Here is a 21,895-nt window from a genome sequence, read left to right as displayed (position 1 = left end):
GGTACCTCTGAGGGCTGTGCTCATGTTGGGCTGGGACTAAGTTAGCATATTGCTCCTGCCTTGTATTGTGTAGCTTTTCAAACCATGTATATTAAAAGGTCCTTTGGAAAAGATTGCAGCTTTCAAAATTAAAGCTTGCCCTCCTGCATAGATTTTTATTTATTTAGTCATTTATTTTTCTTAGTTTCTTTTTTCTTTTTTAATTAATCAATTCATTAATTTTACATACCAACCACAGTTTCCCCCTCATCTCCTCACATTCCCTCCCCGACCTCCCTTCTCCCCACCTTGCTTAGTTTCTTTTAAAAGATTTTTTTAAAAACAGATGTGTATGTATGTATGTCTGAAGAGGGTATCAGATCCTCTGGAGATGGAATTGTGGTTGTGAGCTGCCTGATGCAGGAGCAGCAAGTACGCTTCACCATCTCCTGAGCACATATTTCTTCTTCGTAGGTCTGCTAACGCTGTGCTCACCCAGGAATCACTGACTATACTTTAGGGAAATACATAAAGGGAATCCAAGAGCTCAGAGTTTAGAGCCTGATTCTCTTCTGGGAATAACTGGTGACCTGCTATAGTCTATGTCCTATTACTAGTTAGAGATTAGAAAAAGAGTCTCTTAAATTCTAGCTCTGTGAGATGGGCATGGCAAGCACATGACAAGGCTGGGGAGGAACCTTCACTTGGCTAGGACTGCCAGGCAGCCTCTGAGGGTGTCCACCGCGAAGTCCTGAAAGGTGGGAGCACATCTGTTTGGGGAAGGCTTGGGACGAGGCACCATGGCTCGGCCCAACAGTGAGAGTGCTCTCGAATGTGTGGGAAGATGGGCTCAAGCAGGGACTGTCCACTGTTGGCCTTGCAGGCCATACGAGCCATGCTGTTCTTTTGGGACAAACTGCTGTTTCTGGGACCCAGGGTTGGCGGAGACAGGATCCCGGAGAGCAAAGGCTGATCCAGCACCCTTGTGGCACCTGACTAACAGCTAAAGTGCTGTTGCTCTTTCTGCTGAGAGGGGTGTTCACTGTATGTGTATTCATCCTCACTTATTCCTTTTCTTGAGTGTAACCTTTCTTGCTCCCTTTTATGCATTTGCTCAGTAGACAGGTGACTCGTACCGAGAGAGGCTAATTAATGGCCCATTCGGCAGGCAGTAAACACACTGACTTTTGGAGTGTATTAGCTTTATTACTTTATTTTTTAAATTGCTGATAATTACAGTAATGCACTTGGGCATTGGTCCAAGGCAGGAAGAATTATTGTTTGACAGCAGATCTGGTGCATGCTGATAGTGCAGTCTATTTACTTTTAAATTTAAAAGCTACATAAACCATAAGAAAAATGTCTTTTGACTTGCTTTGAACTTGAGGGTGGAGCAATTTCATATTTTTCTTATTCTCACAGTGTCAGTGGACATTAAAAGTTAAAATTTGTTAATCAAGATTGATATGTAATATTGCTTGCACTTAGGAAAATACTTAACAAAACCGTTTAAACATTTCTTTAAAGCTCTTTCTGCTCTATCAAAATTAATTCAATCATTAATTTTTTATTTTTTTATTTTTTTGTTATAAAAAAAGGTATAAGTGACTCACCCAAGAATTTCTTGCCATTCAACATCATACTCTTGGAAATAAAAAGCTAGCTAGGTCTGTGACTTCCAGTATTTGTTTTTTTTTTTATATTTTTAAACATTTATTTTGTTGCCAGCAGTGTACATGTGGCAATCAGAGGTCAGCCTGAGATTCTGTTCTATCCTTTGATCATGTGGACCGCGGGGATCGAATTCTGCTTCACAGCAAATGCCCTTACCACTAACTAAGCTGTCTCACGAGCCCAACAAGGAAGTGTTGGGTAGATGATTGCAATTACTTCACATTATAAAAGAATATATTTTAAAAGAAAGGCCACCTGCTTACCACTGCTATAATTTTATGACTTTAAAAACTAAAGGTGAAAAGAAGGAAGGTATCTTAGAATTCAGGACACTTAGTCTCAAAAGAAGACCGTGAATCTATAGCCTTACGTACCACATGCGTACAGTAGTACCAGATGTGTTCATCTCCCACTACCTCCATCTCTTTGTTATGGTGCAGTGCTGAAGTTTGAACTCAGAACTTCATGCAGTCTAGGCGAGCATTCTGCTATTTAGCTACACCACCACTCTATATTTTCCACTTTTCGGGATGTTGTTAAACACCTGTTGTGAACCTAGCTCCCTAGTAGGCGTCTGGGGAACTTCTGCTTTAAAGCATCAGTAAAAATGATCCTATAACGTTGTGGTGGTGGCGCATACCTTAATCCCAGCACTTGGGAGGCAGAAACGGGCAGACCCGAGTTTGAGGCCAGCCTGGTCTACAGAGCAAGTTCCAGGACAACCAAGGCTACACAGAGAAATCCCATTTCAGATCTCCTCCCACCCTCAAAATAATCCTGTGTATGAAATCGTAAGTGTTTCCAGTTACATGGATTAGTTTTCTTATCCTTTCCAGCTATCTTAAAGGGAAAGTGGGCTGGTGTGGAATCAGTCTCAAGTCTCTGACAGTCTATTCATATCTGAAGTCCTGACACTGTGTTGTTACATATGTTTTAGCTAAAAGGAAATGCTGGATAGTTTCTCAGCCTTGGTAACATCTCCAAGGTAAATATTCATTTTAGTAAATTCATCTGTAAGTAGACTATTTTAAGAAATTTTGTAAGAACTTAAAAGATGCTTACAATTACTTGATTGACAGTGATTTGATTCATATAAAAACAAAACATTCTAGAGCATCAGATCAGCCAGAGGCTACTTACAATGTAAGAGGATTGCCAGGCTTGTGTTTGGGTATTATGTAGAAAATGCTCCATCATTTCTATTATGTGACTCACTAAGAATAATGTAGGTTGAATGTATTTCATTATGAAAATTTAATCCATAGCATTTCCTGGGTGTTTGCTACTTGAAATCATTTCTCCCTTTAAGATGTAAGTAAATCCATTCCTGTACATTTCCCCCAACCGTGCATATGCAGCTCTTAGTAACAGCCTAAGTAATGCTAGTGCCAAAGAGTTAATAGATTAAACCCAAGTTTACATGATTTAGGTCATATTATATTCATACATAAGCCCCTTGGCATCCCGATTTCTGCAGTTAGCTGGCATGCTTTGCAGAGTTTGGCAAATGGCTGCTGTGTCATCAGAGGCAAATGTGGTTCAGTGAATTTCCAAGTGGTATTCCTTGAGAAAGTACACATTGATTGTTACAGACTGAACAAAAGCCTCACCCTTTGAATTGGAGGTTTCTCATCTATTATATGAACTAAAATTCATTTATGTTTCACCAAAGTAAAAAATACTAAATCAAGAAAGATTAACTTTCTGTAAGATTTTTGTAGCTAATGAATAGATAGAATGATGTCAAGAAAACAAATTGAGGGTGAATATGACCAAAATACTTCATGTGTATGTTTGAAGCTCACAAAAAGGTAAACAAACCCATAAAGATTTAGATTATAGTGCTGTTGTTAATATTGTGTGTGTGTGTGTGTGTGTGTGTGTGTGTGTGTGTAGTAATTTTGTGGAGGTAAGAGGACATCTTTGTGGAGTAAATCTCTTCCTTCACACAGGTTTCGGGTATTAAACTCGGATCACCTGGCTTGTGTAGCAAGCACTTTGCCTGCTGAACCATCTCCCCGGTCCCCATAGCTCAGTCTCAGATGTACTGTGGTGGTTGTAGTAGATTCATCTTAACCTCACTTCTGGTTCAGCTGGAAAGTGGTTCAGAGCCACGAAACCAGCAGCTCCTGGTAGTTTTCTTTAAAAATGACAGGGTCTGTTCACATAAATATTTGTTGACTGAGTTCCCACAAAATAAAGTATGGAGCAATAATGCAACTTTTTAAAATTCATTTCCAAATTTAATAACATAAAAAAATGAAATCTCTTTTAAACCTGTGTCATACCAGCCTGTGCTTTGGAAGGATAGATATCATGTGGGGTCCTCCTGTGTTCTTCACTTGAGTGCCTCTCCTTTAAGCCCGGTTGTGTGTAGTTGTAGCAAGGGTGAACTAAATCTTCAGGAGCAAGCACAGTGATAATGGTGCTTGTTCTGCAATAGGCATTGCGCTTAATGCTTCTATGAATTATCTTAATTTAATCCCCACAATGGGCCAGAGAGGAGGAGTAGGTATATTAGTAGCCTTGTTCTACAGATGAAGAAATGTAAATCCTGATAGAAATGGTCACCAGCACTTAAACTCCTTTTGTATGATAAGCAATATTTCAAGCACTTTGTTTTAAATTTCATTTTAAAATCATGATTTATTGTAGGTCTGTTATGTTTCTCTGGTAAACGTTTTACATAAGCTCATGCAGTATCACACACATTTTTTTTTAAATGATGTGTGTGTTTGTGGGGGTGGAGCAGACTTGCAGAAGAGCATGGATGTACACTCTTAACCTTTGCGTGTTATTCCTCAGAATTAACCATCCCCGCCACCTTTGAGACAGGATCTCTCTCTCTCACTAAAACCTGGGACTTTGATGGCACCAGTTCACTTTGATGGGACCCCCTCCTGTCTACTGCTATTACAAGCCCCTGCTGTTGCATAATCTTTTTCATGCTGGCCGTTCAGCTCATATTCTCAGGCTCACACAGCTCACCGTCTTCCCGGTCACACACCCCGCCCCAGTCTCACTGTAACCCATAGTAGTCTTGAACTTGTAGTAATCCTCTTTATTCTGCCCTGCCCACTCCCGCCCTAAGTGCTAGGTCTAGAGGTATAACTTACCATGCTTGGCTTTGCTTTTAGAAGTGTTTTTTCCAGTTTTTTTTATCTTATGTGTATGGATATATGTCTGTGTACCATGTGTGTGCATGTTGTCTGTGGAGTCTGTGGAGGTCAGGAGAAGGCATTGGGTCCCCTGAAAGTGGAGTCCAACTATGAGCCACCATGTAGGTGCTGGGGAATTGAACCCAGGTCCTCTGGAAGAACAACCAGTGTTTATAACTGTTAAGTCATCTCTCCAGTCCTCCTGGCCTCTCATTTTAATAGAAACAGTAGACTTGGGGGATGGGTAACCTTCACAGTAGTACAAGTGGTTGGTGATGGCACTGGGCGTACAGTCTCATACTTAGCTACCGTCCATGCCCCACTTTTGAGGCAGGGTGCAGTCAGAACGCTGTTTATCCAAGACGGGTCCCTATTGGCTGTGTACACCTGGAAATACGCTTCTTAGGCCTCCTGTGTTATGATAACTATGCAGGAACAGGAACCAATTTTAAGCATCAATATATTTTCTACAGCCTTTTTTATGAAAGACTCAGTTTTCATCTCCTGTAAAGTGAAAGTCATGCTTCTATTTGATTATGGTGCTTGGGTTTTTATCAATATAATCTAGTTGGACAAATTACCATGTCCCTATAAAAAGCCGTGGAGACAGTCTTGGAAACAATACTTCATTTCTGCTTTAATATTTAAAGCTCTATTAACAGTGAAGTTATTTGTTTATTTGTACAAACTATTGTGTCTGTAAACAACACCTAATGGCTGATATGTATCATTGTAATAATAACTTTTAATATTTTAATTTTCCCCTTATACTTAGTTTTACCTCTTTCTAATTAGAATTAAGCTGGAATATAATAAAGCCAAGAACTTTGAGATGTAGCCTGAAGAAATGGCTCTGTGTGTACTATGAAAACCTATGACCCCAGTTCCAACCCTGAATCCCATTTGGTGTAAGGTTGGCCTCTGACCGTCACATATATATCATGGCATGTGCATGCACATGTGCACACACACAAAATATAAAAATTTCTATTGTAATGCCATCATTAGAAGAAACCGTTTATTTTCATTTTATGTCTTGTTTGCCTGCTTGTCTGTGTTTATGGGACCACCTGAGGTTACATAAGCTACCATAATGAGTGCTGGGAACTGAACCGAGATGCTGTGTAACAGCAGCAATGCTCCCCGCCACAGCCACCCATCTCTCCAGCCTTGTCAGGTGTGATTTTTAAGAACAAGGCTTTTTTTTTTTCTCATATTGCCTAAGAGTTCTGCTGTTTTGTCAAATAGTTGAAATGTTTGAAAGTTGAGCTTTTCCTTCTGTGCCGTTGGAGAAGATGCTGTGAAGGTCTGAACCAGTGGTTCTCAACCTGTGGATCTTGATCTCTTCGGGGGGTTGCGTATCTGATATTTATTTACATTATGATTTCAGAATAACAAAATTACAGTTAATTAAGTAGCAACAAAATAATTTTATGTTTGGGGGTAACCACAACATGAGAAACTTTATTAAAGGGTCACATCCTTAGAAAAGTTGAGGACCATGGCGCTAAACCATAGTGTGTCAGTTACTCTTCTTGATGCTCCTGTAAAGTTCCTGCCAAAGACAACTTGAGGAAAGGAGGGTGTATGTTTTTGGCTGATGATCTGAGGGCAAAGAGCATCGTGGTAGTAGGTACCATGTGGTGCTAAGAGGAGCTCTAGCTGGGGTGGCAGGAGTTTGTGGCTCTGGATTGCATTGCCTTCTCAGTCAGGAAGCAGAGGTGAATGTGTGCTATGCCACTTCCTTTGTTTCCAGCCTGAGACCTCTGCCCATGAAGTATGTACCTGTGGTAATGACCTCTCAGACATGCCTAGGGTGGTATCTTCTAAGTGATTCTAAATGTCAAATCGACAGGTTTAACCACCATAATCCACACTTTTAACAGCAACCAAAGTGCTTAATATATGTAATATCTATGATATACTATATTAGGACGTTTGTTTTACAGCTATTGAGTGTGCTCTGAAAATCCTTACTGGTTGCCTAAAAGATCTAAAGGATCTTTTCATTCCTTTGTTCCTTCCCTCCCCCATCCCCATTTTTGAAGTAGGATCAGGTTGTGACAGTCCTCCCACTGCAATCGTAGCAGTGGCTGGACTCTAGGTACATGCCCCCAGACCCGGCTTGTGTTGTCTTTTTGACAGATTGGATTTGTAAATTGAAACTGTGCCCTCCAAAGTGAAATCTAGGAAGTTTTACCAGGAGTAAACACAAAAACACTTGATATTTTTATGGTGCTGGCTCTATCCCACTTGTCATGCATGCTGAGCAGGTGCTATTTTGATAAGCTACACCAGCTCTCAAATAGTCATCTTTTGGCCTTAAGTAAAAGTTGACAGTACTGCAGAATTCTCCTCTGCCTGGCTGTGGACTTAATGTCTTACATAACCCACAGAGCACGTACAGGAGCTTGTGTTGGCACGGCTTATGCAAATGATTGCTCTGGTTTCCCCCATCGATGTCCTTTTCCTGTTCCAGGATCCTGTTCAAGCTCCCACACTGCATTTATTCGTTGTTTGTGCCTGGTCTTTGCTGATTTGTAACTGTTCTCAGTTTTTTCCTGACTGGTTTCCTTACATGTCTTGTTGCTGACGACATTTGCACTGGCATTCTCTTAGTGTTCTCACTCTAATTGCCTGCCTTATTGTAGTTAATCATAGCTTGAGAGAAATTTTTTCCTTATAATTTTTTAAAAATTTCATACAGTATAATTTAGTAATATCCTTTCCCTCAGCTTCTTCCAGATCCCCCCAACCGACTTCATGTTCTTTCTCCCGAGACAAATATCTTGAGGTATGCTAAGAACAGATTGTATTTCACTTTCTTTTGATAAGAAATCTTTGAAGACTTTGTGGGCATATATTTAAATTGTTAAATTTTTATTTTCAGACAGGATTTCTGTATATCCCTGGCCATCCTGTAACTCACTCTATAGACCAGGCTGGCCTGGAACTCAGAACCGCCTGCCTCTAACTCCTGAGTGCTGGAATTAAAGGCGAGTGGTTGTTAGAATTTGTGGGTCACAAAGGTTTTGGTTTTTTGTATTTTTATTTATGTTCATTGGTGTTTTGCCTGCATGCATGTCTATGTGAGGATGTCAGAAGCCTGGAACTGGAGTTACAGACAATTTTAACTTGTAGGTGCTGGGAATTGAACCTGGGTTCTGGAAGAACAGCCAATAAGTACCCTTGACCACTGAGCTGTCTCTCCAGCCTCTGGGTCATGAAGTTTTATTCAACACTAGAAGAGGAATGAAAATGGTATAGGCTCTTCAAATTTTGATTGTTATTTAATTTTTCTTTTTAAAGATTTTAAGGTGCAAAGGAAAGGACGTTTGAGTAAGTGTCTTATCACTAGCCTGTAAGCCTCACTGGATGAAGCAGACACCTGCTTCACTCGTGTTTATGATAGCTGAGCTGGGTGGAATGGGCTATAAACAGTACCTTTCCATCTAAGGAATCCTCATTCCCACAGCCATAGGAGAAACCCCTGCCCTGGGAAGATGGTACATGGGCTCTTTATCACACTGTAGGTCCAGATTTGATTTGGGGGCAGTATAGTGAGGAGAGAACTGCTCAGGCATGAGGTTTGATGTAGGAGAGCCGCATTGGTCCTGAGCAGCTGTGAGAAGGGGGACAGCTTATGAGCTCCACGCAGGGGCTGGGCTCTTGAAGTGATGTCACGGACAGACGGACTGTTGCGGGCTCAGACTTACATTTTGTACACTGACTGCAAATGCTTTACACTGCTTCACATTATTGGGAGCACCTGCTGCTAAGTTGAATTTCTTTCCTTGGATAGCTAGCTGAACTCTTTCTCAGCCAAATTAATAAAATGGCATTTCTTGTCAAGAACGAAGTTCTAAGTAAAGTGAGGCATTGGATGGGAAAGCAATTGATGTAGTTTGTTTTCAGAGCCCTGAAAGTGCTGCCGTGTGCATAACTCTCGGACTGGCTTAAGTGCCAACACGTGGGGGCATTAATTTTCTTTCATAGAGGATTCTAAGTTCACAGGATATCAGAAGTGCTGACTTGGCAGTGAAGTCCCATTTGTAACATGTTAGATTAGGAAGCAGGTTGATTTATATGTTGAAGTAATGGATCAAGGCACAGTCGGTGCTTAAGAAAATGGAGAGCACATTAAATAAGAGCATCTCCAAGTAAAGAAGTACAAACATCATAGAATGGTGACCTTGTCACACTCTAGCTGAGGTCGGGGTATGTTTGATTAGTTGATTCTTAGACGTTGCCCACAGAGGCCTTTTATATTTCAGAGGATACTGTCTTGAGAGTCTCTCATGACCACAAGGATTAATCTTTCTGAACTCAGAAGTGAATCACTGTATCCTATTAGCTGTCTGGATTGATTCCAGTTACTCTTTCTTGGTGGTAACTGATGGGAGGATCTGGCTGTTTTGCTTTCCTTCCTGTTGCTTTAACCTCTGATACTTTAGACTCTTTAGGGAAGATAACACTGACCATCTCAGTGCAGAAATCAAATGCACTTACACTGATGTATTGACCTCCGTGGTTGACCCAATAACTGAGCATTTATACAGTTGAAACTTTTGTGGTCTTGTAGCCAACAATTATAATGAGTAACATGTGGCACACAGTCCTTGGCTGATGAATGCACTAGAACAGACCGTTTCAATGTCATGGCTCCGTGAGCTCACACAACTAATCAACACTTTCTTATCTGTGATCATTCTGGGGACTTAAGTTCAAATGCTGTCCCCTGTTCTCTCAGTCTTCCAAATGATTAGATAGGCACCCTAAACTCTATTTGTTTAGTAGCTGACTTCATTGTTAAAGGATTCATACACGATCATATGTAGTTGAAACATTAAGAATTCCTAATTTTTAACTCTAGTTCATGTATAAATTGAGGAAACAAATTATTTCAAATTTGTTCTTTCTCCTTTAAAAAAATTAATCTTATGTATATGGGTGTTTTACTTGCATGTATGCCTGTGCACTGTGTACATGTTTAGTACATGCAGAGTCCAGAAGAGAATGCCCGTTTCTCTAGAACTGAAGTTACAGTTGGTTGTGAACCACTATGTAGGTGCTAGGAGTTGAACCTGGGTCCTTTTAACTGCTGATTCATCTCTCCAGCCCTTTGTTGTTTCTTTCTTTCTTAGTATGCTTAGTTTATACATTAAATTTTATTATGACATGGGAAAAGCATATATTGAGTTCAGCGTACTACATTGTTTTAGGTATTCTCTGGGAGTCCTGGGACGTAGCTCCAGGGATGAAGGACTGACTATTGTAACACTAAATGCACGAGTATTATTCAAGGACACACTGCTTGAAAGAAGCCTTGCATACTGGGCATATTGCAAATAACTTCTTCGTTCTCCATATTTAATCTATCACCATGTCTCGCTATTTTCTCTCTGTGATCTTGAGTCTCTTACTGCACACCACTGTAGCCCAAGCTAGCAATATCCTTCTGTTGGACCATGCACTTCCAGTGGCCCGACCCCTTCCTCTGCTTGCTTACAGTTCATGTTTACTCTGCAACCAGAAGAGGAATTGGGAGTGATAGCACTTCAAGTGAGATCCTTGCTGCCAGCAGTGTAGACCTGGTGCTAGTGCACCACACTTCATCCACACCGCCGCACAAGCCTCACTTTCTTCTGGAAACTTCCTTTATTAGCTCTCTGCTCAAACTGAGGTCATGTTCTTTTTAACGTTTTCTCAGTGCTGTGTTCTTTTCCTCTGTAGGACTGTGAATCCCGTCCCTTCTTTTGTGTAAGTTTTGACTTGACACTAGATGGAGTACTGAGGAAGTAGGGGTCACGACTTTTTGCTCATGCTTGTTATACTGAGCCTTTAGCACTTTGTTAATACAGTTGCTTGGTGAAAATGTTTTTGCTGTACGAGTGAATAAGTAAATTATTGGAAGTTTTAACAGCTCTCTGTTTTCATGTTTTGTGTGTGAAGAAATAGGTAGCTTGTATTAGAACAGACAGCAGTCAGATTCAAGGTCTTCCAAGTGGGCAGTAGTAGGGTTAGAGTTCCCATTAGCTTTTCACTTTCTATATACGCAAAGGTCAGTTTTAAATTCTGGCATACTTCCTGAGACAAGAATTAGTTTATGTAAAAGTACTATAGGCCTACCATCCCAGTCACTCAGGAAGCTGAGGCAGGAAAAGTTCAAGACAAGCCTGAGTAACCTTGTCTCAAAATAAAAAAATGTCTAGATGAGGTAGGGATTTAGTTCAGTGATAGAGTTCAGGCCTAACCTGTGTGATATCCTAGATTGAATCTCCAGTACCGGAGGGGAGAAAAAGAAAAAGTAAATACCCGAGATTATAAGACATTTTGGAAAAGAGATAACAAATAAACAAAAGTTGATAGTGAACCATACCTGTTCCTGCCAACTGCTCTTTGAAGCAGACCAGTAGAGGCGCTGTTAGAGACTGGCTGTCCTTCCTGATATTCAGACACTCTAATTTACAGTAGCTTGACCTGGAGATCAGGAGTCAGTCGGTACAAACCTGTTTATATTTAGGAATTAATTTCCATAAATACGAAGTTGAATTTCCTTTTGTTTGTCTTAAAATGCTTGCTTTCAAACTTGAAAGGTACTTCAGGTCGATGTAGTTTTTGGTAGTTATTTTGTTTTTTTTTTTTTCTTCTCTCAGGGGTGGGTGGTGGTTGAATGGATACAAGGGCCTTGACACACACAGAGGTCCGAGGACAACTTGCAGGAGTCCGTTCTCTCCTTCCACCACATGGATCCTAGGGATCAAACTCAGGTTGTCAGGCTTGGCAGGCTTAGCTTTCCCTGCTAAGGCTTCTTGCCAGTTTGGTGATTATGCGTTTCTAGATCACATCGGAATATTCCTACAGGAGTCATACTTTGGCACCAGAACTAGCCACCCTTTGGTTCCTTTTCAGCTTTTAGATCTTGAAGTATAATAAGTAGAGCGGTACTGAGTAGTTTAGCCGTAAGGTGTTGGTCCTGTATCAACTGTTAAATGCCTGTGCCTGTCTGCATATCTTTTGACTAAACTTGAAGTCTCTGGTTTCTCTTTTGATAGGCTCTTGCAGCCAATGCTGGGACAGGCTTTGCTGTTGCTGAGCCTCAAATTGCGATGTTTTGTGGGAAGCTGAACATGCATGTGAACATTCAGACTGGGAAATGGGAGCCTGACCCAACAGGCACCAAGAGCTGCCTGGGAACAAAGGAGGAAGTTCTCCAGTACTGCCAGGAGGTAAGAGTGTTGCCAGAAAGTTAACACTCCGCTTCTTTTCCTGGGTCAGGGTTGCATGTGTTCCCCCTGCCCAAGACCAAAGTACTAAGAATTGGAACTCCAATCCCTTTTGTTTCTAAATTTAGATATTGCCGAGGTTTTACTTGTTTGTGTTGTGAGCTCAGTTCTTTGTAGAAAGTTGGTAGGAACCTAGTTCTGTTTTAGGAAGATGAAAAGCAAAATATGTCATGTGTAGAATTTGTGGTTTTTGCTTATTCTTAGAAAGCTGCCAGTGTTGTGAAGGATCCTCTAGATATGAGTCAACTTGACCCTTTGCTGCAATAGCAAAAGAATGTGAGTTTAACTTCTCACATGTAGGACCGGGGTGAAGTATGGTTTTAATTCTGTTAGCAGGTACTTCATAGACTTGCCTCTGTCTTTCACTTAAAGAGCTCAGCACTTTACACACATCCTGTCTGTGAACTTGATACTAAGTTAGATTTGTTTTGGGTTGAAAACCTGCATTTGCCTTACTTACAGACTCCCTTTTTAAATGCAGTCCATGGGAGGAGTCATAAATATAAGCTATCAAAAGAAAAACCAGCCTTCGTCCTGTCTAGAGGGAGCAAATGCAACCTTACATGCAGAATGACAGTGACAAGTGTGTGGCCCTGTGCATCTGTGGAAATGCTCAGGGATCAACCGCATCATTGGTGTCAAAGGACCACATGTCTTTCCAGATGAGTGTGGCTAATATTGACAAGGTCACAGGAAGGTTTAATGACCACTTTAAAACATGCTTGTGGCAAAATATGCAAATCAGATGATTTGTTCTCCGATTGGCTAAGACCGATGGTGTTGTATCAAAACAAAACTTTTTTGACTAGAGGAAATTGGGTAATATCTGTTATAAATAAACAGTGAGAAACAAAAAGAAAACTAATAGTTTAGTATATTTTTATTTTTGTCACTATAATGTAGAATAGTGTAACAGCATTTAAGGTTGATGGAGCATATGGGTGGAGGCAGAAATACCCATTTTCAGGTAGGATTATTGTGTGGATTTGTTGTTACTGTTCTTAAACAGATATATCCAGAGCTGCAGATCACAAATGTGATGGAAGCAAACCAGCCAGTCAGTATTGATAACTGGTGCAGAAGGGACAAAAAACAGTGCAAGAGTCACGTCGTTATTCCATTCAAGTGTCTTGGTAAGTGTTTCGATTGCTTTTTAGAAGTGTCCTGTCCAGCCTGTAAGCTTTGTTCTTGGCTCACAGTAAAGTATCTACATCTGTTAAAATGGAGTTACTGGAGGGATTTCCCATGGGTACCTGGTGCTTCCCTGTGTTGATGGTAGACTTCTCTGGAGCTAACTGCCTCTTCCACTGTGATTCTTGACTCTGGAGGATGAGCCTTTTCCAGGACACCAAAGAGAAGCCTTGCTTGCAAAGCAGGGCAGCTTTACTCTTAATATTAACTATTTGAAATTAGTACTAAGAAAGATAGTTGAAACAGCACTAAAGAAGGCAACCAAGGAAAAGGGTCCCCTGTTTCCTACAGTTCGTCTTGTTTAAATTGACTGTTAGTCAGATTGGTGGTAGTTCTCAGGAGGAAGGAAAATGACTCATGGCATGTGGTCAGGTGCCAGGGCCAGATGCTGTGTGGTCCTATCATTCTGAAGTGCTGGGGCTTTACCCAAGTGTTGTTATGTTATTGCTGGTGTTAACATTTAGTGCCAGTTTGAAGAAAGCTGCAAGTGACAGTGTGTTCTCAGAAATAGGGTTGTTACTTGGTGAATGTAGTCTTCTTAGCCCTTCCCTACCTTCCCTAGTGAATGACTACAGTCTGCGTGATTCAAGAGCAGGGTGGGTGGCAGATGCTGGTGAGGATGGTGCACTGGTAGTTGGTCCCAAATAGTATGAACATAGGCAAGGGAGGTACAAACACTGACACTTGAGGAGTTCTTTAGATCTAATCTGAGCCATCTGTTAAATTTCTCTTGGCCATGTGGTGGTGGTATATACTTTTGAGGCCAGCCTGGTCTGCATAGTGAATTCCAGGGCAGCCATGGCAACATAGAGAAGCCCTGTCTTGAAAGACAAACAAAATAAAACAAGAGCAAAAATTGATTTTTCTCATTTCATTAAAACTTTCCCTTAACTACAGACATCAGCAAAATGGATTATGGTGCTTTTATTAGGCTTATATGTATCAAGAATGGCCAAGTAACAGGAAGAACTAGACCCAAGAACTGCACCAAGTATGCAGCAACTCTTATGTTGATGTACATCATTCCTTGGAAGGAAGGAAGGAAGGACATTGTGTTTGCCTAGCCATCTCCTTTAAATCTGAACATCTTGCAGTGTGGCACAGACTGAGCTAAAAATCTTTGTATGATGTAGTTTAAGGACAGTCTTCCCTTTCATTTGACTCTGAGAAATCTGGCTGTAAAATTCTCATACTGTAACAGCACTCTATTTGTGTTTGTTTTCCGTTTCAGGATACCCTCCTCCCTCCCCCCAACCCCCGTTGTGGGTGATTGCCCTGGTAGCTAGTTGTCTCTATCATTTATTGCTCATTTTGGAAGTTGCTTGATTGTACTTCCTGTTTACTCAAGTAATATTATTTCCCTTCTCAGGTTTACGATGGGGTTGAAGACTAGATAGTAGTAGTTACTTTCTTCTCATGACTTGGCCAGGCTATTTCTAATACAAGACTTAGACTCCTTAGGATAGGATAATTATTGAAACATTTAGCATATGTTTCTTGCTTGATATTGTTTATGCTGGTTATAATTCTAATTTTTATACTTGATATTTGTTCTTATTGTATATTTTGTATATATGTTTTGTATTAGGCTTAGAACTCTTATTTAGACAAAAAGGGGAGGTATTGTGGGAACTCCTTCAGCCAATAGCCTTTAAGACCCACCCCCCTTTTGAGCCTATATCTGTGACTGTATAGCCCTTGCTGTCCTGAAAATCTCTATGTAGACCAAATTGACCTAGATCTCACAGAGATCCCAAGTTCTGTGCTGTGGGATAATGCTTTTATACACTGTAAAGATTTGTCACTCATGTTGGTTTAATAATGCTGACTGGCCAATAGCCGGGCAGGAAGTATAGGCAAGACAACCAGACTAAGAATTCTGGGAAGAAGAAAGGCAGAGACAAAGTCGCCATCCAGACACAGAAAGCAAGATGATAAAACCTTACAGAGAAAAGGTACCAAGTCACGGAACTAAACATAGACAAGAATTATGGGTTAATTTAAGTTGTAAGAGCTAGTTAATAATAAGCCTGAGCTAATATAAGCCTCTGTGTGTTTATTTGAGACTGAATGGCTATGGGACCAGACAGGACAGAATCTTCTATCTACAGTTCTGGCATTCTTTCAGCAACCTTCTATCTTCATAACAATGTTTTTTAATGGTTTCTGTGATTAAAAAGTAAGTCCCATGAGCATCATCTGAGAGGAAATGAAAGCGTCAGGGTTGAGTTTGAGAGCATTCTGGAGGTTTGTTGTACAGTGCCTAGCACGTGCTAAGGCCCTGATAGTAAGCTGCTGTTGGGCCTAAGTACTTATCTTTAAAAGTTGTGTCTGTTCAGTGGTACTGTTAAAAAAACAAAAACATTACAACACCCAACAAGAAGACGTTGAGAGTTAAGAAAATGTGAGTTTCTGGCTTGCACCTTCTTCCCTCAGATTGCTCTTCTCTTGGGCAGCCTTTTGTCACTTCTTGTCTGGACTGTGATCGCAACCTTCACGCATAATTCTCAGTCATGTGTCCAGTTCTTTGCCTTCAGTGATTTAAGGTAAAGATCAAATTATGCCCTTGCATAAGATTCTGTAGTTCTCTTCTTTATTCAAGTAAATAATATTGAAGCTTTTTGTTAGTATGGTTTAAAAACTCCATAATCTAATTAGGCGGTGGTGGCGCACACCTTTAATCCCAGCATTTGGGAGGCAGAGGCAGGCGGATCTCTGTGAGTTTGAAGCCAGCCTGGTCTACAAGAGCTAGTTTCAAGACAGTCTTCAAAGCTGCAGAGAAACCACGTCTTGAAAAAAGCAAAACAACAAAACTCTTCATAAACTGGTCCTCCCCTAGCCTTACCCTGTTATCTATACTGTCTGGCCCTTGCTTCACACTGCTTCAGCATGGAAAGCTTGGGCTTGTCTGTCTATACTGCTTTCTTGAAGAAATTTATTAATGTCTGTATGAGTAAATGATTCAGGGCAGAGAAGGCATGTGCTGCAATGTTGCAATGTACATGTAGAAGTCAGAACAGGCTTCTCTCCTTCCACCTGTATGTGGGTTCTGGAATTGAACTCGGGTCACTAGACTTGTGCAACAAGTTCTTTTACCTGCTGAGCCATCTTGTCAGCCCCTGATTTATGTATTTTTGAGAGCAGTGTCAAAATGAACATTGTTTTTGGGAGTTGTGTGATGTCAGTTTGTTATGCTACTATTGATAACACATTTGCTAGTTAAGATGTTGCATGTGTTCATCTCGTTAGGTGATGATTGCTCAGATACAGCCTGTGGGAGCCCCTTTCTAGTTCCTGAGTCCTTTTCACATGTCTTTATCTTTCTTTAAGGATATGCTTTCTGGTATAAAACATACCCACCCTGTTATTCCCCCTCCCCCCGGAGGTTAGCCATTTATTTCTTTAAGAATTGGCCTTGGTTTGAGTGGTGAGCTTAGTTCTGTTAAGGCTGTTACTGTTTTTTTTTTTTTTTTTTTTTGGCCCATTTGTTAAGCAGAGCTGAGAAATACGTTGTGTGTGTTACATATACATGGACCTAGATCTGTATTTCCGTGACCTCAGTGGGTGAAGTGCTTGCTACCAAAACATGAGGACCTGAATTGAAATCATCAGCACCCACATACAAGTTAGACATGGCAGCATGTATCTAACCCCAGGCCTGAGGGTAGGGTCTGGATGGAGACTGAGATCCTGCTGGCCAGTCTTAGCTGAAGCAGTGAGCTCCACCTTAAGGGAGACACCCTGTCTCTTAAAATGAGGTGGAGACAGAGGAAGGTCTCCAGCATGACTTCTGGCCTGAATATGTGCACACACATGAGTACACGGATACCAGATGGGCACACAGGGAGTGCGCCAGTTCTGATAGTCTACTCCCTGAATCATAAGTAATCAGTCTCTGCTTTTTAAAAAAATAAGTTTGAAAAGATAGAATTTATGTGCTAAATAATCTACTCATTCAGTTAACTGGTTTATCATCTAGCAATAATGTTATACATCCATGGATAATGATAACTTTACAGTATGTGGGGAAGCTCACAGGACAACTTGTAGATCTCCCTCCACTGTTGGGGAGGTGACTCTGAGATCAAACAGGCAGCAAGTGTCTCAGTGCGAGCTCCTTCCCCTGTCATGTCACCTCACTGGCTCCTGTTGACAAATGTGAATAAAAGGGAGAGTCTGTACCCATGCTTGACTGAGAGTCACAGTGGGTCCTTTCCATGTGCTGAGATGAGATGATAGGAAATAGGTTGACAAAATATCTTTTAAGATGTTATAACTTCAAGCCAGGCATGGTGGCAGCACAAACAGGTAGATCTCTTGAGTTTGAAGCCAGGCTGGTCTATATAGTGAGACTCTGTCTTTAAAAAAAGGAAAACATTTTTTTTTTATTTTTTATTTTTTTTTTTTTGCCCAGGAACAGCAGTGTCTCAGGCAAAAGCACTTGACATGGGACCTACAGTGTGAGGAAAGAACCCACTACCAGATGTTGTCTTTTGACAACATATACACAAATGCCCACTCTCTCACATAAGGGGTGTGTGTGTGTGTGTGTGTGTGTGTGTGTGTGTGTGTGTGTATAAAAGTCAAGCATGGTGGTGTACACCAGAGTTTCAGGCTAGCCTGGTCTTCATAGTTTCAAGGTGAGTTCCAGGACAGCCAGGACTACATGAAGAGATTCTGTCTCAAAACAAAACAACCCAAAAAGCTTCTGCCTAATAAATCTGAAGGAGATGATGAGAACAAATGAAAAGTAGCTATGTATTGATTAGGCATCTCTGTTAATTGGTGTGGATGTCCTAGAGTTCTTACCTCTGTCTTTTTTTCTTTGTTAAGATTTAACTTTTAATTAGGGATGGGAGTAATGTACACATGAATGCAGGTGCCCATGAAAACCAGAGGCTTTGGTTCTAGAGTTGCACCTAATTGTGAGCCACCAGATATTTGGAAGCTGTGAACTAAATGTAGCGCTCTCTCTCTCTCTCTTTCTCCCCCACCCCCCCCCCCCCGTGTGTGTGTGTGTGTGTGTGTGTGTGTGTGTGTGTGTATACGTACCACCTTTGTGGTTGATTCCTTCTTCAGAGGTCAAAAGAGAGCATCAGAATCCCTGGAAATGTAGTTATAGACAGTTGTGAGCCACGGTGTGGGTGCTGAGAATTGAACCTGAGTCCTCTGGAAGAATAAAGTCTTCTTGAAGGCTGCCATCTCTCCAGTCCCCTTCCCTCATTTTGTTTTATTGTGGACATTTTGTGGATTTGAAAATTTAATGTGTGTTTGGATCTGTGCACACCATGCCCTAAGCAGGATAGGGAGGGGTTTACTGTGCCCACCACTTCTTACTATTTTTGCTAGGTTGAAGTCAAGAATTATGTTTTCTTCTTTTGTTTTTGTTTTGTTAGAGGTTGTATTTAGCCCAGGCTGAGCTCAAACTTGTATGTAACCAAGGATGATCTTAAACTTCTAATCCTTTGTCTCTAGCTCCTTTGTGCTGGGATTATGGGAACATGCCACATACCTGAGTTTTGTGGGGTTTTGGGTCATATTTTGGGGGTGGGAGAATTAAGACTGAAACTAGGGCTTCTTGCATGCTGACCAAACATTCTACCAATTGAGCTACATCCCCAGTGCCAAGGGAAATGTCTTGATCACAGATTGAAAGTGAAGTCTAGCAGGATTTATATCAGGTCCAGTGTTACACTATCAATAGATGTCTGTTTCCTGCATCTCTCATCCATGCTGTCAACCAGTGTGATTTGATTAGGTGATATGTTATATATTTAATCAGAAAGTACAGTTCAATCTTGTCCTGCCTCAAAGTGAGCCTTCTATTTATCTATAAAACATGATAGAGTGAACCAGGTGAGGCATAATTGGTGATACATGAAAATGTAAAGCTTGAGGTATCTGAGGGATGAGTGTAGTCATAGCTGACATTGTATGGCTTGTGCATCATTATAGGTGCTCCTTTGCAAGTGTTTTAGCCATTGGCTTTACTCTGGCCCCCCACATGGATCCTTGTGCAAGGCCAGTGTTTCTGCAGTGGGAATCTCAAGAGGATTCCATAGAGCCCTGTTGACCTCAGAGATGTCGGCCAGGAGTCTACCAGACACACTTCCCTTTGCTGTCCTTCTGTCACTTGGCTGTAGCCTCTAGGAGCCCCATAAATGGTTCTTACTTGCAACTGGCAGTACTTCTGCAGTAGATTTATTTCCATGTGTAGTAGTTTTGGGGTCTTACCCAAGTGGTAAACAGCTTTTGTTATTCTAAACGGAATTTCAGTACCTTGGAAAACTTGGAATTTTTATGTACTGTATTGAAAGTGGTTAAATTGAGGACTGTTAGAAACTTACATACAGACTTTTAAAGTAAGACAGAGCATTTTCAATGTTTGTAGAACTTGACAAATCATCATCTGCTTAGTTTCCCCCAGAGTCTTCCAGCAAACACTACCACAAAGGGCAGAGTGGAGCAGCGAGGTGCTGGCGCTGGCGCTGAAGCTCAGCTGCATCGCCCCCAAGGTTGCTGTGGGAAAGTTCACTTTTTAACAAAAGGCGCTTGCAGTGGGGGTAGGAAGTTAAAATGGTCAATTCCAGTTTCTGGATTTAGTCAACCCTGATACACTTTTTGTTATATAAATGGGGAGTTTCTTGCAGCTGCACATGTATGTGCTTAAATCTTTTTTCCTAGATAAGGTAAGATTGCACAGTCTCTTTTAAAATTGACTATGCAGCTATTACATGCTACTTTTAGGGTTACATATGTCATTGCCCGAGACAGGTCTGGCCTTAAGTTAACAACCTGAAGGAAGAGGGGAATAGGGATGCAGAGTTCTTTGATTTTGTTTGATGACACTGTCTTGTTCTGTGGAGATGGGTATTGCTGTGTAGCCCTGGCCCGCACCCCCACACAGAACAGTGCTAGGATTAGTGATGTGTGCTGCCATCTCTAGCATTTGCTTATTGATTTTGAAAGTTTTCAAACCATGGTAGAAAATCTGTTAAATACAATTGTATTGCTTATGATAGTAGTCTGTCATGTGTAGGCACAATCATTTAATTCCTTCTTGGTGACTAATCTATTTTTATATTAAAAACACTGAAACAGATATCTGTGTTCATTTGTTTTATTATTTAGGGTAAAAATTTTAAATTGGGATTAATGAATTAGTTATTTTTGTTTTGTTTTTTTATTTTTAATAGCTTAGTTCATAGTAGGGCACATGCCTTTCATCCCAGCATGCAGGAGGCTATTCTGGAATTCACTCTGTAGACGAAATTTGCTTCCTTTTTTTAAAATTGCATTTTTAATGATTTATTTGTTCTTATTTTATGTGCATTGGTGTTTTGCTTGCATATATATATGTCTGTATGAGAGTGTCAGACTCTCTGGAACTGGAGTTACAGACAGTTGTGAACTGCCATGTGGGTGCTGGAGCCCAGGTTCTCTGGAAAAGCAGCCAGTGCTCTTAACCACAGAACCATCTCTCCAGCCCTGAAGTTTGCCTCTTAACTCAGAGATCCACCTGCCTCTGTCTCCAGAGTGCGGAGGTTAAAGGTATGCACCACCACGCCTGGTTTACTTTGCTTGCTTTCTTGTTATACTCTGCACACCTAACCTCAGGCTAGCTTGTATGCTCTCCCATATTCCTTACTATAGCTTTGCCCTAGCAAAGAAAGCACACATAGCCCTATTTTAGTCCACTTAGATCCTGTATGGATGTATGGATATATCAACATCACCTGGAATTCCAGTTACCGAGGCCACCCTTACGTGACCTAATCAGAATCCCTGGGCAGTAATTCAGTGACACACAGAGACACAGACAGACACACAGACAGACAGACGGACACACACACACACACCCCACAAACTGCCTCTTTTGATTATGTAAAATTAACATATCTAAATATTTGAATTAGTAATATTAATTAATCTTCACATTCTATCTTTCCCATCTGTGGAACAGTCAGTGCAGGAGCCCCCATCATGTATCTGGAAGCAAATCAGACTTCCATCCCTCCAAAGTTGAGAACTAAAGAGAAAAGAATTAGCAGTGAGCACCTCTACCCTTTGCCTAGATTTTTAAATTTTTGCCTGACTTCTCCCAGCCCCTCAGCACCTCCTGCATACACTTTTGTTTTGTTTTGTTTTTGAGATAGGCTCCGTGTATCCTTGACTGCCCTAGAACTAGCTTTGTAGATCAGGCTGGCTTCAAACTGAGAGATCTGCCTGCCTCTGCTCCCGCGTGCTGGGATTAAAGACGTGTACCACTACTGCCTGGACCACACACACTTTTGATTGCTAAACCATTTGATAGTAAGTTGGGACATCTGACTTGTAAACAACCTAAGCTTGCCGCTGAAAGCAGGAGCAGTCTATTGTATAATGATAGTACAACCACCACGCTTCAAGAAATTTCCACAACTGTTCAAATAATCTCCTTTTTAGTTTCTTTTTTGTCGTAGTTAATTGTTTTTGTTTTTGAGGCAGGGTTTCTCTATATAATCCTGGCTATCCTGGAACTTGTTCGGTACATGAGGTTGACTTTAAACTCACAGAGATCCTCCTGCCTCTGCGTCCCCAGTACTGGGATTAAAAGCATGTGCCACC

At 41.0% G+C, this 21,895-nt stretch overlaps 1 protein-coding gene across 4 annotated transcripts in view; it reads left to right on the top strand.

Annotated features, from left to right (window-relative positions):
• Aplp2 (amyloid beta precursor like protein 2) overlaps positions 1-21,895 on the top strand; it is a 70,735-nt gene that overhangs the window by 22,773 nt on the left and 26,067 nt on the right. For all 4 annotated transcript variants that reach the window (XM_038321543.1, XM_038321544.1, XM_038321539.1 and 1 more), the window contains exons 2-3: positions 11,867-12,040; positions 13,107-13,230. In XM_038321543.1, coding sequence (XP_038177471.1) covers positions 11,867-12,040; positions 13,107-13,230 — 298 coding nt within the window. The remainder of the gene's footprint in view (positions 1-11,866; positions 12,041-13,106; positions 13,231-21,895) is intronic.

This window comes from Arvicola amphibius, chromosome 3, assembly GCF_903992535.2.
Source record: "Arvicola amphibius chromosome 3, mArvAmp1.2, whole genome shotgun sequence".
NCBI classification, from domain to species: domain Eukaryota; kingdom Metazoa; phylum Chordata; class Mammalia; order Rodentia; family Cricetidae; genus Arvicola; species Arvicola amphibius.
The sequence above is the reverse complement of the archived record's forward strand: the minus strand, read 5'-3'. Positions and strand labels throughout refer to the sequence as shown.